The sequence below is a fragment of the Schistocerca piceifrons genome, chromosome 5 (genome assembly GCF_021461385.2).
Source record: "Schistocerca piceifrons isolate TAMUIC-IGC-003096 chromosome 5, iqSchPice1.1, whole genome shotgun sequence".
Lineage (NCBI taxonomy): Eukaryota > Metazoa > Arthropoda > Insecta > Orthoptera > Acrididae > Schistocerca > Schistocerca piceifrons.
The window spans coordinates 572,813,166-572,830,187 of NC_060142.1; the positions used below are offsets into that span (position 1 = coordinate 572,813,166).

At 39.3% G+C, this 17,022-nt stretch overlaps 1 protein-coding gene across 1 annotated transcript in view; it reads right to left on the reverse strand.

Annotated features, from left to right (window-relative positions):
* LOC124797985 (solute carrier family 2, facilitated glucose transporter member 10-like) overlaps window positions 1-17,022 on the reverse strand; it is a 71,068-nt gene that overhangs the window by 32,956 nt on the left and 21,090 nt on the right. The window contains exon 5 of the mRNA XM_047261163.1: window positions 2,032-2,223. Coding sequence (XP_047117119.1) covers window positions 2,032-2,223 — 192 coding nt within the window. The remainder of the gene's footprint in view (window positions 1-2,031; window positions 2,224-17,022) is intronic.

Below are 17,022 nucleotides of genomic sequence, written 5' to 3' on the forward strand. Positions count from 1 at the left end.
CTCAATCAATAATACGAAGTCCGCCTTATCCAAAACTGAAACCACCAAAATTCAAAACCCAATCAGATTTTCTATTTTATATTTTCACGGCAGAACCACGAGGAAAAGGTAACACTACAACACACACACACACACACACACACACACACACACACACACACACACACATGGGCACAGTCTCTGGCTGACTGTGAGCAGCAGCACATGATGGCAGAAACAGTCTGGGTGATGGGGGCAAGGAGGTGGCTGGGACAGGGAGGGGGAGGCAATTTGCGCTAAAAGGCAAAACCATCTACTGCTACATGCAGAACACCACTATTTGCGATCATCCTAGTGAAACTAAGAGAATTAGCTACCATTGACATGATCGGTCCTCTTACGAGATCTGAGAAATAGCTGCGTAGGGGTGGGGGACAGTAAAGTGCTGCTTGTGGGAGCACACAGGGACGAGGTAGAGAGAGGGTTGGGCAGCTAGGTGCGGTCAGGAGGTTAGACAGGGACAGGTGGGAGGAGGGTGGGAGGGGGGGGGCATGGGAAAGGAGAGAATAAAAAGAGTCTCTTGCTAGCCTCCACAGGCTTTTTACACCACAATGATCGGTTATCAATATGGCAGAAGTACACACATTACACAATAAGTTTTACTTAATTGCTTTAATACCATAATATAACCTAAGTGGTGTTATCCACACTGACTCATTAAGCAGTAGTGCTATGTACAGTTTTACAAACATCTTTTGGGTGTACTCAATTTCATTATGACAACTCACCATTGTGGTTTGACTTTTAATGTAGACATCTTCCCAAAAGCTGAGACTCCATAATCATGGAAATATAACCACCATAAATCAGAAGACGCATTTATACTGACATGAAACTGGTAGTCACGAATAAAGCTGCTTCATACAGCTATGCAGATTTTGGAAACGCATCATTTTTTACTTTTTAATTATTGTAATTTTTGAAAAAAATTGAGAAGTTATTGAGTGTTGAATGTTGTTACTGTTATTAAGAGGTGGAATAGAGGGCTGTGTAGCACTGGACAGGGAACAGGGAAGGGGATAGGCAGGTGTAGGAAAATGACTACAGGAAGTTGAGGTATAATAAGAATAGCAAATATCCTTGCTTGATGCAACGGAAGTAAAATTACTCTTGATGGTTAAATTACTCTTTATGGTTAGCAGTAGGCTCATAAAGTAGTAGTTTATCGTAATTGTTTCTCCTCAGTTTACTTCCCTAATATGAACCTTTTCACTTAATTGTAAATGTACAAGTTAAATATGTCATCAAACCTTAGACATTTAACTGCCCCCCCAACCCTGTGAAGTACACATCCATCCCTTCCCCCAACCCTGTTAAGTTCTTATCTGAAAGACTGTAAAGTATTGGCAACTGAGAAAGAAGAGAATCAAAGTACTTGAGATGTTGTGTATCAGTAGAACGATAAAAATTGAGTGAACTGATAAAATAATAAATGAGGATGTCCTCCACAGAATCAACAAGGGAAGAAATATGTGGAATACACTAACTACAAGAAAGGGCAGGATGATAGGACACATGGCAAGACAACAACATTGTTGATGAAAATGCTAAGGCAAGCTGCATCAAACCAGTCAGAAGACTGGCAACAATAAAATTCTCCCAACAACCAGCTGGCCACTTTTTTTGGGGGGGAGGGGAGGGGGGGAAGAATCAGTTGTGCCCACTTGAAAATCACGGATTCAAGAGAAGCCTGCCTCTTATTCCCTGACCTGTAAGTGGTCTGAAATCAGGTCAACAACAGTAATTTATATTTTCCCAATGGCACTGACAACTATTTCTTTTGAAACTGATAAATGACAGAACTCATCATTCATAGCATCACTTTGTGTAAATATTACCTAACAAAATACCTCACATGCTGTTTCACTGATATAGGTCAGCATTTGAACATCCACAGTGTTAAACTTTTCCTAAAATATAAAGTAATTAAGTGCATCATGCAGAACAGCTGTACATCATGATATGGATGATTACATCTATACTGTGACTTACCAACCATACTGGAAAATGTTGAGCGAACAATGAAGTCATCCAACCAGTAAACTCCAGCTGTGAGTGCTAAAGCGCGGCCCTTGGTGGTGGCCGGAAAGAGTTCTGCCAGTAACAGCCATGTCACAGGTCCCAGTCCAAAAGCATATGCTGCCTGGTAGCATAGTGCTGATAAGATTGCCAGCACATGAGCAGCTGTCATGAACACGGGGAAATGGAGATTACACAAAAATTTTAAAAAATTACAATTCAATCTAAATTACTGCTAAATTATTCCAAAACATACTCACCATATATTATAAAATTAGAAGGAAGGAAGAGTAGGGTTTAACATTGACAATGAGGTCATTAGAGACGGAGCACAAGCTTCAACTGTTTCAAAGAAACCGTCCCAGCATTTTCGTGAACCAATTTAGGGACCTAAATCAAGAAGTTGGGACATGGACTTTAAACGCTGACCTCCCGAATAAGAATCCAGTGTGCTAACCACTGCTCCATCTCACTCGGTTTATAAAATCAGAAGGACAACAGAATGAACAGCCAGGTCTGACTGTCGAGCTAAATTCAAAAAGTGCCAATAGGTACATTTAAAAGTTGAAAGAACTGTACCTATCTTTCGAAACTGTTTGTTTCCTCCTCAGAGAAGAATCAGGGATAGACTGGGAAGGAGAGGCAGGTCACTCAGATCACAGGTTGAGGGGGTCCGCTCCCCCCTCCTCCACTGTGTGGATGAGAGGAACTTACTCTTATTGTTCTCATTTTTGTTATCCAATGCTACATCACCAGAGAGCCATATCAAGATGATTTACTGTCCATAACAAACAACTTCCACACTCGACAGTCATTTACTTTCCTCATTGTCTCTCCATAACACAAACGTAATATCAGTGGTGACAATGAGCAATCCTGCCTTAGATTTCTTAAATAAGTGATAGTACATAGGTTGTCTTTTTATTTGAAATAATCATTTTTTATTTTATCATTAGCGATATGCTAATTTTGCCCCCTTGGGCATTAGCAAGTTACATCACACCAAAACTTATGTTACAATATGTTACGATCCGCAGAGCAGGGTGAAAAAAATGTGACTTAAAGTTCATGAGTAAAATGAAAAATGTGCAACCCACATCTCACTTCCGTCACTATACGAACACACATAAAACACTGAAATAGGGCAGCTTAACTCTAGAACAGGAAACACAAAATGTGCTCAGACTGCAAAATCAAATTAGCTAATCAATAATCAATACCAACACATATTATTAAAGTAACTAAACCATGTTATACCGGTAAAACTGGGAAACGGGTCCTAGTATGACCAAGGGAGTTAAATAGCGTGGTAGCCATCTATCCCCCACCCATGAAGAAGGTTCCCACTTTTACATGAAGGGTGTGCATTTGAAGATATAAGGGCAGGGAAATTTCTAGAACATTCCAGAACATTCGAGAGTATTCAAGAACATTCCAGAGTATTTGAGAGCAATCCACAACATTCCAGAATGCTCTGGAATAGTAGGGAATAGTCTGGAACATTCATAAAATTTCCAGAACGTTCGGGAACAGCTCGGAGCACCTAAGGCATTGTGTAACATTCCAAGCCACAAACTGGATATAGATAATCAGTGACCAGTACCATAATAACACATTACTTTCCAAAATGTTCCAAGCACACATAAATGTAAAATTTTGCAATTTTGTGAAATCCATCAAATATATCCACAAGTATGTGAACAGGCAGTGACATGGCAATATTTCAAACAGCCAAAGACAGCAAACAACAAAAAAGAAGCAACGAGATCCTCATGAACCAAATGAGAAAATGCATCAACAGTAACGAAGCAGCTTGGTGGATTTTTGGTTTGCCATTCACAAACTCTAACTAATTGTGCAACTTCTGCCAGTACATTAGGAGAATGGACAGACAGTCTACTACACAAAAGACACTGCCAGTAAAACAGCAAACGAAGCATCTCAGAACACAACATTAACAGCTTTTTACCAACTGTGCCAAGTGGATCCATTCGTGAAAACATTCCTATATGTCAACATCCCTATATATTATATGTGGAACACAACAGTAATAATCTTTCAATGACAAAAATAAGGAATTCCAGTAGAAGATCATCCAGGAGTTATGAAATTTGGTGCACTAGGCCGAGTAAACACTGTTTCCAAACAATGCCAAATGTTTCTATCTCTGGATGTTGCTACACGAAATATGGGGATCAGCAAGTTTCATAGATTTCAAGATTGTTGATGGTTTCAGCATGCTAAACATCGAAACTACGAAAGAAAAAGCTACAACATCAACGAACTACTTCAGTACATAGCTCACAACAAACCATTCCTCAATGACAATCAAAATTAAATTTACACCATTATCATGGACCGGATCAACAACACTTACTTGGACACACCAAGTGGCACCAGGAAAATGTTTCTAATAAATCTATTACTGGCGGAAATAGCACTAAACAACACATTGTAAAAAATTTGTTACCTCTTGTGCTCTAGGAAGTAATTGAGCTGGTTATGGATGCAGACCACCAGCCTGAAGTTAGTTTTATGCAAAGCATGGTGATGTGGAGTAATGGACTGTGAGGTGGAGATACAAGAGAGGAAGAGGGAAGGGTGTGGAAGCAAGACTAATCAAGTTAGCATCAAGTGGCAGCAGTGGAGGTGGAGGTGGGTGTGGGGCACGGGATAGGGAAAAGAGCCAGAAGGACTGCAGGAACAGAAGTTGTGTTGCAAGGAAAATGCCCATCTATGTTATTCAGAGAAGCTGTCAACACATGCAAGGATTCAAATGGAACTGTTTCTTCAAATCTACAAACTTTTTTGTTTTACAAAAACTTACCTTTATTACTAACTGCAGTATTAAAATTACTTCACTAGTGTCTCCTCCTAAAACCAAATTGGTTCTCCCATAACCAACTTCAATTTTCCCTTTTATTCTTTGGTGAAGCACTCTTGTGCTTATTTTGACACATGTGACATTAGGCTGATTGTAAGGTAATTATTACATCTATCTGTTTTTTGCTCATTTGAATGTGTATAATTTAAATACTTACTGTTCAAGACCTGGTGTAACATCCTCAATTATACATGTTTCATTCATGAGCTAGTAAAGTCCTTGTTCTGATCTTTGGCCTGATGCCCATAAGAATGTCCATGGTATTTCATCGACATTTAGACACTTCTTCCTCACGAGTTTATATATAGCCTCTTAAAATTCAGAGATATGGACTAAATCACCTCATAACCATTTTGGACCATGACCTCATTTTCAACCAGCCTAATTTCTTCGAGGAACAGTACAGTTTATTCAAGAATTATTTCCATGTTTTCACTTAGTCTTTGCTTCCATACTTAATTATCGCTTTCATCTCTAATCAGTGAGCTCCCCAAAGTGACTGCTTATTAGTATTTGTGCAGCATCATGTTTCAATTTTGTATCAATTTCCTGACATCTTATCCCAATCCATTCTTACTTAGCGTTTCCACAATTCCATGTAATCATGTCTTTGAATGCCCAGCATTGTTGCTGTCTTCTCATCCACATTCCATAGCTGCGTATTACCTGCCTTTTTAGATCCTAGTATTTTTTTCTGCTAAATTTACTACATTTTCTTTAAGAACATCCCACCAGTTTTCCACACCAGCAACTGACATATTTTACAAACTCACTGATATTATAAAATACAGGGTGGCACAGATAAAAGTGGCCCATGTAAGCGTAAAAGAAATGCAGTGAAATTACATAAACGGATAGCGGAAATGGACTTACGATTTATTTACAGTGAAAAATACATTTATAGAAGACATTGAAAGTAGCCCCCTGCAACATTGTATACAGCTGTGCATGCCTAAGCATATTCAGATACACCTGGCACAAAGTTCAGATATTGATGATGCTGTCTTTCATAAATATTTGCTGGCATTTCTTTCCTCAGTGAAGACATCACGGACTCATTCCAGGAATACCTTAGATTCCAGGAATACCTCATATTGCCAGATGAAGCAGTATTGTCTTTCATATTAAGTGAGTTGAGCACAAAATCTTTCAAAAAATTTCCATATATGCGACCATGTTTGAGGGTAGTGTTTAATGACGGCTCAATGATGTGTGTTCTTGTTACACTGCACCAAACACAGATTTTTTCATCATGGAGTAGTTTCTGACACACAATTTTAGGGTTCTCCACTCCTCAGTACCTCATGTTCAATTCACAGAACCAGAAAAATGAAACCATGCTTCATTACTCATTATGTAATGGAACGGGTCTAACCATCCAGCATTGATGTTATTCAGAAGCCACATGCAGTAATCTACACCTTTCTGATTGTCATCCTCCTTTAAATGCTGCACAAACATCACATGATAGGGCTTCAAATTAATACTTTTCAATATCCACTGGCAACTCCTCCTCCTTACATGCACCTGTTGTGTCAATGTACGTGTAAACTTCTTTGGACTCTGAATAATTCTTCGGCAAAGGTCTGCAATAGCCTCTGGTGTGCAAACTGAAGGAGTTCTTTATCACTTTACATTTTGCACAGATCCTTAGCTGTGCCAATTTTTAAGCACACTCTGTATTGCTCCCTTTGCTGGTAGTCCTCTAGCCGGATACTTGACCCTGAAAATTTTGTGAGTTTCCTTAACTGAACCAGTTTTCACATATGCAGCCACAATTTCAATCCTTTCTTTTATTGAGAAACCCTTTTGCAGGCTTTAATGATGAAATAAACTGAAATTCTGACAGAAGACTGCTATCAATCAATTATTGCATAAAACTGTCTATTGTTGCAGCTGTTTACTCTACTTCAGAAGATGAAATATTGCATTCCTATTCAAAGAGGAGGGGGGGCTACTTTTACCTGCACCACCCTGCACTTGTTCAATCCTACCAACATACATATCTGTCAGCAGCATTTATACTTCTGTATGATTACAATCTCTCTGAGATACCCACTCAATGTCAACATCAACATTATTTCTGTTCACTGCAGATAACCCTTTACTCTACAGCCAGGTTTTCTATTTATTATTATTATTCCCACTCCTACTCCATCATTATCTAACCTGGTATGAATAATCCCCCATGAACCATGGACCTTGCCTTTGGTGGGGAGGCTTATGTGCCTCAGAGATACAGATAGTGGTACCGTAGATGCAACAACAATGGAGAAGCATCTGTTGAGAGGCCAAGCGAACATATGGTTCCTGAAGAGGGGTAGCAGCCTTTTACGTAGTTGCAGGGGCCACAATCTGGATGACTGGCTGATCTGGCCTTGTAATATCAACTAAAACAGCCTTGCTGTGCTGGTACTACAAATGGCTGAAAGCAAGGGGAAACTACAGTCATAATTTTTCCCGAGGCCAGGCAGCTCTACTGTATGGTTAAATGTTGATGGCATCCTCTAGGATAAAATATTCTGGAAGTAAAATAGTTCCCCATTTGGATCTCTGGATGGTGGTTACTCAGGAAGATGTTACCAGGAGAAAAAAAATGGCATTCTACGAATCGGAGTGTGGAATGTCAAATCCCTTAAGCGGGCAGGTAGGTTAGAAAAATTGAAAAGAGAAATGGATAGGTTAAAGTTAGATATAGTGGGAATTAGTGGAGTTTGGTGGCAGCAGAACAGGACTTCTGGTCAGGTGAATGCAGTGTTATAAACACAAAAATACGTAGGGATAATGCAGGAGTAGTTTTAAAAATGACTAAAAAAAATTGGAATGCGGATGAGCTACCATGAACAGCATAGTGAAATTATTATTGTAGCAGACACACCCACCACCACAGTAGTACAAGTTTATATGGCAACTAGCTCCTCAGATGATGAAGAGACTGAAGAAATGTATGACGCGATAACAGAAAATATTCAGATAGTGAAGGCAGACGAAAATTTAATAGTCATGGGGGACTGGAATTTGACACTAGGAAAATGAAGAGAAGGAAAAGTAGCAGGTGAATACGGAATGTGGGTAAGGAATCAAAGAGGAAGCCGCCTGGTAGAATTTTGCACAGAGCATAACTTGATCATAGCTAACACTTGGTTTAAGAATCATAAAAGAAGGTTGTATACATGGAAGAAACCTGGAGATACTAAAATGTATCAGATAGATTATATAATGGTAAGACAGAGATTTAGGAACCACATTTTAAATTGCAAGACATTTCCAGGGGCAGATGTGGACTCTGACCGCAATTTATTTGTTATGAACTGTAGATTAAAACAGAAGAAACTGCAAAAAGGTGGAAATTTAAGGAGATGGGTCCTACATAAACCGAAAGAATCAGAGGTTGTAGAGGGTTTCAGAGAGAGCATGAGAGAACAATTGACAAGAATGGGGGAAAGAAATACAGTAGAAGAATAAGGGGTAGCTAGGAGAGATGAAACAGTGAAGGCAGCACAGGATCAAGTAGGTAAAAAGACGAGGCCTAGTAGAAATCCTTGGGTGACACAAGAGATATTGAATTTCATTGATGAAATGAGAAAATATAAAAACGCAGTAAATGAAGCAGGCACAAAGGAACACAAACGTCTCAAAAATGAGAGTGACAGGAAGTGCAAAATGGCTAAACAGGGACAGCTAGAGGACAAATGTAAGGTTGTAGAGGTATAGATGACTAGGAGTAAGATAGATGTCGCCTACAGGAAAATTAAAGATACCTTTGGAGAAAAGAGAACCATCTGTATGAATATCAAGAGCTCGGATGGAAAACCAATTGCAAGCAAAGAAGGAAAAAACGAAAGGTGGAAGGAGTATATAGAGGGTCTATACAAGAGTGATGAACTTGACAGCAATATTATGAAAATGGTAGAGAATGTAGAAGAATATGAAATGGGAGACATGATTCTGCATGAAGAATTTGACGGATCATTGAAAGACTTAAGTCGAAACAAGGCCCTGGGCGTAGACAACATTCCTTTAGAACTACAGATAGCCTTGGGAGTGCCAGCCATGACAAACCTCTACCATCTGGTGAGCAAGACATATGAGACAGGCGAAATACCCTCAGACTTCAAGAAGACTATAATAATTCCAATTCCAAAGAAAGCAGGTGTTGACGGGTGTGAAAATTACCGAACTACCAGTTTAATAGGTCACGCCTGCAAAATACTAACATGAATTCTTTACAGACAAATGACAAAATTGCTGGAAGCAGATCTCGGGGAAGATCAGTTTGGATTCCGTAGAAATGTTGGAACACATGAGGCTATACTGACCCTATGACTTATCTTAGAAGATAGATTAAGGAAAGGCAAACCTATGTTTCTAGCATTTGTAGCCTTAGAGAAAGCTTCTGACAATACTGACTGGAAGAATCTCTTTCAAATTCTAAAAGCAGCAGGGGTAAAACACAGGGAGTGAAAGGCTATTTACAATTTGTACACGAACAAGATAACATAAGAGTCGAGGGGCATGAAAGGGGTGCAGTGGTTGAGAAGGGTGTGAGACAGGGTTGTAGCCTATCCCCAATGTTATTCAATCTGTATACTGAGCAAGCAATAAAGGAAACAAGATAAATTTGGAGTAAGAATTAAAATCCATGGAGAAGAAATAATAACTTTGAGGTTTGCTGATGACATGGTAATTCTGTCAGACACACCAAAGAACCTGGAAGAGCAGCTGAACGGAATAGACAGTGTCTTGAAATGAGGATATGCGATGAACATCAACATAAGCAAAACAAGGATAATTGAATATAGCCAAATTAAAGCAGGTGATGCTGAGGGAATTAGATAAGGAAATAGGATACTTAAAGTAGTAAATGAGTTTTGCTATTTGGAGAACAAAATAAGTGATGATGGTCGAAGCAGAGAGGATATAAAATGTAGACTGGCAATGGCAAGAAAAGTGTTTCTGAAGAAGAGAAATTTGTTAACTTCAAGTATAGATTTTAGTGTCAGGAAGTCTTTTCTAAAAGTATTTGTATGGAGTGTAGCCACGTATGGAAGTGAAACATGGACAATAAATAGTTTAGACAAGAAGGGAATAGAAGCTTTTGAAATGTGGTGCTACAGAAGAATGCTGAAGATTAGATGGGTAGATCATGAAACTAATGAGGAGGTACTAAAAAGAATTGGGGAGAAGAGGAATTTATGGCACAACTTGACTAGAAGAAGGGGTCGGTAGGTAGGACACATTCTGAGATAAAGTGATCACCAATTTGGTATTGGAGGGAAGCGTGGAATGTAATAGTTGAGGGAGACCAAGAGATGAATACACTAAGCAGATTCAGAAGGATGTAGGTTGCAATAGTTACTTGGAGATGAAGAAACTTGCACTGTGTAGAGTAGCATTGAGAGCTGCATTAAACCAGTCTCCTGGGCTGAGGACCACAATAGGAACAACATTCAGCATTTACTATCCACACTGGCTTCAATGTTCCTTTCCATGGCCTCCCTAGGTTCTTTCTTAACTGCAACTTTTATTTACACTATCTACCCGACTGTTGAAACCCCTTTTTCTCAGGAACTGTTATTAGACATCTGAAGTTGAAATTTATGTCACATCTGAAGATCCACTGCCTCTTGGCAGTGTAATAAATGTAAGCTAAGTTATTGCAATCAAAAGAGAAAGCTATTTATGTCACATGTTTTGATAGTTGCAAACTCACTCATCAAAAACTACTGGGCACTTCCCTTAGACCTGGAATCATGAAATTTGACAAGAAGCAAGGTATCACAACACAACTAATGGAAAAAAGCAAAAATTATTAACTGTAATTATATTTCACAAAAATACTTCTTTTAACATTCATTATCCAACTCCAATCTTAAAATTAAAACATTCTCCAAGCTCTTGCAATACCCAGAATCAACATCTTGCCAGAATCAATGCCGATAACAGGTAAAAATTGTCAAGATTCACGATTCCCGGGATGGATGAACTGGATTGATTAACTATCTGTGTACACAATTAAGTTTGAACACAATCCTTGATAAGTAAGTTCCACTCACACTCATCTGGATTTTTTATTTTACTCCTCATATTTTTACTACAATTTATAAAAAATAATTACTAACCATTGCATTGGTGTACACAGCTTGCATAATGAGAACAATCAGTAAACACAACCTGTTGCATTTTCACTTGCAGATGTCTCTTGTGTGTAATTGTACACTTATGGTTTTCTAGTGTGTTGTATGGTTCTATTGTGTGTTTTCTGCATTTAACTACAGCGTAAGTGTTCTCCACTTTAAAAAAATGTTTTTAAGATAATTTTGTTTCTATGAAGATAAGGCAATAAGAAATCTCAAATTGCATTTTGGGCAGTTATGCCAAATGTATGACATTTTATACAAGGCACTCAGTTGTGTATTCCTGGTGGCCTCTTTCAACATATTGAAAAGACTATTCTGGCAGCCACTGAGGGAACAGGGTGCAATCAACTGCAGACTGTGGCAAATGTTGGAACAAATTATGTCTTGTCGTCTGGGCTCAGAGGTCATATACAGATCATTCCAGCAACTGGAGAGAAGGTTGAGAACACCACCCTCGCACATGCAGTTTCAGCAGAGCTTACAATTTGCAGCATTGTCCCCAGAACTAATCGTGGCCTCTTGGTTCTGAATCGAGTGGAAGGACTGAACCAGAGACTTCAAAAGTTCTGTGACAAATTACACTGTGACTTCTCGGACTTGTGCCATAGAGAACTGTAGCATGCCCCTAAATGGATCAGCTGTGCACTACACATCAGAGGCTGTTACCCCAGTAGCCGACTGTGTGTGAAGCAGACACAAAGGTTTTTTAGATTAGGCAACTCACCATCAAATTCAGATAATGACAGCTGCAGGAAATCCAGAAGTATCAGTGCAGTATCAAAATAAATGCCTCCTATAGGTGAGAGTATTAAAATCCTAGTGTTAATTATCAAAGCATTCACAACAAAGTGCCAGAGTTTGCACCCAAAAGGCAATGAAGCTCACATATACTAGTTACAGAAAGCCGATTTAAACCTGAAATTGATAGCAGTGAGATTTCTGGGGAAAATTTAAGTGTATATTAAAAGGATGGACTAATGGGAAATGGAGGTGGTGTATCTGTAACAGTGGACAAGGTCCTCAAGTCCACTAAGATAGAAATTGAAGCTGCATGTGAGACTGTTTGGGCAAGACTCAATATCAGGGGTGGACATAAAATGGTAATTGGATACTTCTATTGTCCACCAGACTCATCTCCTGATGTAACTGAAAACTTCAGAGAAGACCTCAGTTCACCTGTACTTAAGTACACCAAGTGTACTTTAATCACTGGTGAAGGCTATTCATCAAAGAATCAATTGGGAAAATTACAGTGTTATTAGTGGTGGGCAGAATAAGACAGCCTGTGAAACATTATTAAATGCCTGTGCCGAATACTATTTAGAACAGATAATTCGGAACCCTATTCATGATGAAAATATACTGGATCTAATGGTAACAAATAGGCCTGACCTCTTTGAGAATGTCCACATTGAAACTGGTGTCAGCGATCATGATGTGGTTGTGGCAACAATGATTACCAAAGTACAACGGACAGTTAAACCAAGTAGAAAGACAGATATATTCAGTATTATCGTTAGTGTCATATCTCGATGAGGAACTTGAAACTTTCAGCACAGGACAGGAGCATATAGAGGAAGTATGGATCAAGATTAAAACAACAGTTCACCACGCACTGGATAGATATGTACCCAGTATAACAGTTCATAATGGGAGGGGGCCCCCCATGGTCACTGTAAAAAAGTTTCTAAGGAAATAAAGACTACCGCATAATGGGTGTAAAAACAAGGCATAGAACCACTGATTGAGAGAGGCTGAGTGAAACACATTTGGCTGTCCAGACACCAATGGGTGAAGCCTTCAGTGACTACCGTAGCAGAATATTATCAAAAAAATCTTTCACAAAATCGTATGTAGAGGCTGTTGGTGGCACCAAAGTTAAGTTTTCAGACCCTAGCAAATCAGACGGGAACTGAAATTGAGGGTAGCAAAGCAAAATCTGAAATGGTTAACTCTGTTTTCAAATGTTCCTTTACAAAAGAAATCCGGGAGTATTGCCCCAATTTTATCCTTATGCCACCAAAAAGAGGAGTGAAATCAGTATTAGTGTCAGTAGTGTTGACGAACAGCTGAAATCATTAAATGGAGACCCTGTCAGATTCTGTATTAAATCTGGGGCTGAGTTAGCTACTCTTCTAACGATAATCTATCGTAGATTACTCAAACAAAAAACTGTGGCCAGTAGTTGGAAGAACGCACTGGAAACACTGATCTGTAAGAAGGGTTGTAGAAGTGATCCACAAAACTACTGTCCCATATCTCTGACATCAATTTGTTGTAGAATCTTAGAACATATTCAGAACTCAAACATAATGAGGTATCTTGAACAGTATGGCCTCCTCAATGCCAACCAGCATGGATTCTGGAAACTTGCACTTTTCTCACATGACATACTGCAAGCTTTGTATCAAGGCAACCAAGCAGATGCAGTATTTCCTGACTTCCAAAAAGCATTTGCCTCAGTGCCACATGTATGCTTATTGTCAAAAGTTCAATCATATGAGGTATCAAGCGAAATTTGTGACTGGCTTGAGGACTTTTTGGTAGGGAGGACACAGCATGTTATCTTGGATGGAGAGTCATAGTCAGATGTAGAAGTAACTTTGAGTGTGCCCCAGGGAAGTGTGTTGGGACCCTTGCTGTTCATGTTGCATATTTATGACATTGCAGCAATTTGACATTTTTTCTGTAGATGATGCAGTTATCTGTAATGAAGTAATGTCTGAAAGAAGCTGCATGAATCTTCAGTCAGATTTTAATAAGATTTCAAAGTGGTGGAAAGACTGGCAACTTGCTTATAAATGTCCAGAAATATAAAATTGTGCACTTCACAAAATGAAAAAACATAGTATCCTAAGAGCATAATATCAATAAGTCACAGTTGGAATTAGCCAACTCATACAAATACCTGGGTGTAACTCTATGTAGTGATATAAAATGAAATGATCACATAGGGTCAGTTGTGAGTAAAGCAAGTGGTGGACTTCAGTTTATTGGTAGAATCGCTGGGCAACGAAATCTGCCAGGCGATACTGAAGGTATATAGAGAACAGCAGCAAAAATGGTCACAGGTTTATCTGACCTGTGGGAGAGTGTTAAAGTGATGCTGGGGAAAATGAACTAGCTAGACATAAACTATCCCGAGAGAGTCTACTAATGAAGTTTCAAGAATAGGCTTTAAAGATGACTCAAGGACTATACTACAATCCCCTATGAATAACTCACATATGGATTGTGAAGGCAAGATTAGAATAATTACAGCATGCACAGAAGCATTCAATGAATCATTCTCCTCGCCCTCCATATGTGAATGGTACAGGAAGAAACTCTAATAACTGAACATACCCTCTGCCATGCACTTCATGGTGGCTTGCAGCTATGGATTTAGACGTAGAGGTTAACAATACTGCTCCAAATGTTTATAAGAAAGACCATGTTCTTGTCATTCAGAGGAACACTAAATATATCAATGACTGTAGGAGGAGCTGAGTAAGTTACCTGTACTGTCAAAGACTTGCAATAGAGGAGAATCTATATTTGACCAGCAAATAAAATGTTGCGACATAAGTGGAAAGATAACAACAATATCCATTTTCTGACTTAACTGAAAACCAGCTGATATTATTACAAATGACGCCATGTGGGAAAGGTGGAAGTCAAAAAATTGATCTGTGTTCTGGAGTATCAGATAGAAAATAGGAGGGGTGAATTTGCAAGACCAAATCACAACAGTGTTTCCAGTGATATGAAACATTGTAAAAAGCAACCAAGAAAGTTTTTCCTATATTTTGGACATATTCATATCCCATACCGATGCTGTGCATCACTGCCTCACAGATCAGACAAAGAAAATGTTCAAACACTGGGGAAGAGAACTGCACCTCCTGGTAACAAGAGGATGACTTGCTTCAGGATCTACACCACGATGTTCACAGGCTCATTTGTTGATGCATTTCATAACAAGTGAGAAGAGGGAGAATCTTAACAAAATTGTGTGCAGTGAACTGTAGCAGAGGAAAGCAAAGTGGAACTGCATGGCAGTACAAAACTTCTGTCTTTCTGTGCTCGCCATAATGTTCCCAAACCTAACACAACAAAAATTTGTCAGAAGCTACATATATGATAAGTGTGAGGATTCTAAAAAGTCATATACATTTTCAGTTTAATATCTATCACTATTTAGTGTTCAATACTTTTTGACAGAAAAAATACATAGTTCTTGTACATCAAATGTTACAAACAAAAATATAGGCAACCAGAAAAAAGAGACAAATGGAGAAATTAAAGATCAACGTCCAGTTTTTCCAGTCCCGTGATTGCTTAAGAAGTACCCTGCCACAGTTCTTTTACGATTCCCTCTTGGAGAGTCTTGACATCTACAGATGCAGGGAATGAAGGCAGTTCTTCATGTTCTACATCCAATATGATTGGATATGCACTGGGTACAGTGAGATACGTTGAAATCCAGAAGTTACAAAGATGGGATTTTGCCTTGCAAGAAGCCTAGCTGGCATGAAGGTAATCACTCTGATTCCAAGGCAGCCATAAGATTCAAAGTCCTGCCTAAGAGGCTCATGGCAATTGTCCAATCTGCTTTACAAAATTTCAGTCAGGTTATAAAACCTTGCTGGATTACATTGTGTATGGTAAGAGACTCGTTCTTGAGCTTTCCTTCCATGACCAACTGAGAGCTTACTATCTTCTTGTGTGAGATGAAGTGATGTTGCTTAGCACCAGGAGCTGTTCAAGAAGTATAGGGAGGAGTGTACCAGATACAGTGTAACAAATTACTACCGTGTCATATAGCTGAACAGTTCTCAGCTGTTGAATAAACCAAAGCCAATGCTGTCAATCTCAGAGTGTTTGCATCTGCTACCCATACAGATCCATTTAGTCACTCCAATAAAACCAAAGCTGTTTTCCAAAGGTGGTGACATTAGGTAAGTGACATAGCCAAAGTGAACTCAGGCACTCTGACGTACTGTTGCAGTGTAATATACTGATTCTGATCAACTGCAGACAGTAGTTTGCAAATTTGTCATTTAGATGGAATGTTGCTGCTCCTGTTTTCGGTAAATTTGGTTTTAGTTTTCAAGTTATGGAATGCCTACCCAACACACACAGGTCTTCTGTCATTTCTTCTGCCTATAGAGACTGGTCTGTTGGGCAAACGACATACGTCATTACTGTGTATGCACTTGTGGGAGACAGGTTCTGGTAAGTCAGAGGGGTATGGCATCAACTGCGTAGGAAAGAGAACTGTTGTAGCTGGCCAGTGATCAATTACTACAATTTAATCTGCATCTATTTGGGGTAAGCCTGGGGCAGTCAGTTATTCAACATGTTATACAATACGATGGTCTTCAAGCCAGCTGACCACTCATTTCAATTTGCCTCCAGTGGTGGATGTGACGCATTCAAGCCTGATGCAAATAGGTTAGTACTATCGAAATGGAACTCAAGTTTCACTGTTACACCCAAAAGGAAATTACTCTCCAACATGTCTCTAGCATTTATCATCTGTCTTCTTTCTCTTCTTCTTCTTCTTCTTCTTCAGTCTGAAGACTGGTTCGATGCAGCTCTTCATGCTACTCTACCCTCTTCAAGCCTCATCATCTCTGAATAACTACTGCAATCTACATCCAACTAAACCTGCTTATTGTGCTCATCGCTTGGACTCCCTCTGCAGCGACCCCCCCCTCCCTCCCCAAACACATTTTACAAAGCCCTCCTCAATGACTTAATTTGCCCTAACTTATGTTATAACGTCAAGTTTAACACATGTATTTCAGAACGACACAACACATATAAGTCACAGAGTAAGTTGACAAGCAAGACACGTGTACACATTAGCATTCGAATGAGCACTGAGTCCCAGTCTAGCGGCCGCTGCTCGGCTGGCCGCTTAGGTGGCGCAGCTGTTGCATGGCTGGCAGACAG